The sequence below is a fragment of the Austrofundulus limnaeus genome, unplaced genomic scaffold (genome assembly GCF_001266775.1).
Source record: "Austrofundulus limnaeus strain Quisiro unplaced genomic scaffold, Austrofundulus_limnaeus-1.0 Scaffold1773, whole genome shotgun sequence".
Lineage (NCBI taxonomy): Eukaryota > Metazoa > Chordata > Actinopteri > Cyprinodontiformes > Rivulidae > Austrofundulus > Austrofundulus limnaeus.
In genome coordinates, this window is record NW_013954175.1 from 39,655 (window position 1) to 41,248 (window position 1,594).

The 1,594-nt window shown below is 40.4% G+C and overlaps 1 protein-coding gene across 1 annotated transcript in view; it reads right to left on the minus strand.

The window, feature by feature from the left end:
• igf2r (insulin-like growth factor 2 receptor) overlaps window positions 1-1,594 on the minus strand; it is a gene marked incomplete at its 5' end in the record, with an annotated part of 61,258 nt that overhangs the window by 35,425 nt on the left and 24,239 nt on the right. Inside the window, 4 exon segments of the mRNA XM_014033569.1 lie at window positions 305-435; window positions 522-725; window positions 814-901; window positions 1,006-1,184. Of these exon segments, the coding sequence (XP_013889023.1) occupies window positions 305-435; window positions 522-725; window positions 814-901; window positions 1,006-1,184 (602 nt within the window).

Genomic DNA, 1,594 nt, shown 5'->3' on the forward strand with positions numbered 1-1,594 from the left:
CTTTTTCACCAGTAGAAACAGACAGTTGTTGATCACGTGACTCCTGTGATGCGAAAAAAGTGTTTCCATTGTAGTTTTGCGAAAAACACCAATTTTGATACGACCGAAAAACCACCTCATCCTAGCGCAAAAACGTTTAGTCAAAAAACGTAACTTTTTTTGAAATTAACGTGTTTCCATTGAGCAAATTTATTTTCAAAATTCTAATTTGCGCATTTTCATGGTCAATGGAAATGCAGCTACAGACTGTGTTATTTATTTACAATCTAAATGTAATATTAAGTGAGAAAGTAGTCCCTCTTACAGGGTGCTTGTCAGGGTTGCAGGAAAAAGAGATGGCCGTGGATCTGTTGTAAATTCGATGACAGGTTTCTCCCGCGGTGTAGTTCAGGATGATCTGATCCCCGACAAAGTTCAGAATCTGGTTGGTCAGTCCTGCGAGCACAACCAGACAGGCAGGAGGCRTTTATGAGAACAATCACATACATTAAAAGTCCTTTTTCTGTGTTCTAGTCTCATACCAGCGATCTTGTGTTTTGGTCCGTCTGTCTGGCAGGACGACACAGATTTGGAGTCTTTGTGGGAGCAGACGTCTCCCAGCAGAGCGCTGCACACCGACAGGTGGTAGGTGTATTTGTCACTCGTAACAGAGTAATCTTTGCTCTTCAAGGAGCTGAAGTCAAACTCGTAGCCAGTTTTAGGGTCACGAACACGACAGTCGTCACCTGGGAGGAACAATGAGGACGATATTTTTTAAAATTCACCTCATTTTTGCAGAATATTTTGCTATCTCATCAAAGTTAACACTGTTACCCTGAGACTTCCTGACAGGACAGGCCTCAGACGTCCTCCAGACAAAGACGTACTCGCAGCCATCTTGGCGATCGAACATGGGAGAGCCCTGAAAGTACAGAGTCACGGACAAAAAACATGAAGGACAAATTGGCTGCAAAAACAGCAACAAATCTGATAAACGGATAAAAAAAAGCTGGTTTGGAAACTCACGGGGTTGTCGTCACACTGGATGATGATGCGTGTCGAGTAGTGAGATGAAGAGCCACACTTGTCTCCGTTGTGATAAACGATGCTGATGGAGCCGTCGTCCGCCACCTGCGGGCTCGACTGGATGTATCCCAGGTTGTAGCTTTTTTTATCGATCACAGCACAAGCACCTAAAGGACCCACTGTGGACGAGGTCAGAATATACAGTAGGTTGGACACAATTACACACACACACACACACACAAAAGATTTGTTTTGTTGTATTATTAGTCTGAAATATTGCTGATTTTTATTAAATGTACTGTTATTTTAGTAAATCAAACATAACTTTGACAAAGATGTTGAATAAACTACTTTATTTCCTGTTGGTTTTATTTGTTTCTTTCATTTGTTTAATTTAAAAGAAGACGGAAAAACAAAAAAGTTAAAAGATAATTTGTATTTTGTTTTGACAACTAAAGGCTGTAAATCAGACAATCTGCTTTATATACTGATTACCGTATTTTTCGGACTATAAGCCGCACCCCCAACATAAAAAAAACAGTACACCCAAATTTGCCGTCAAAAAAGTGAATTCAACATCAAAACATAA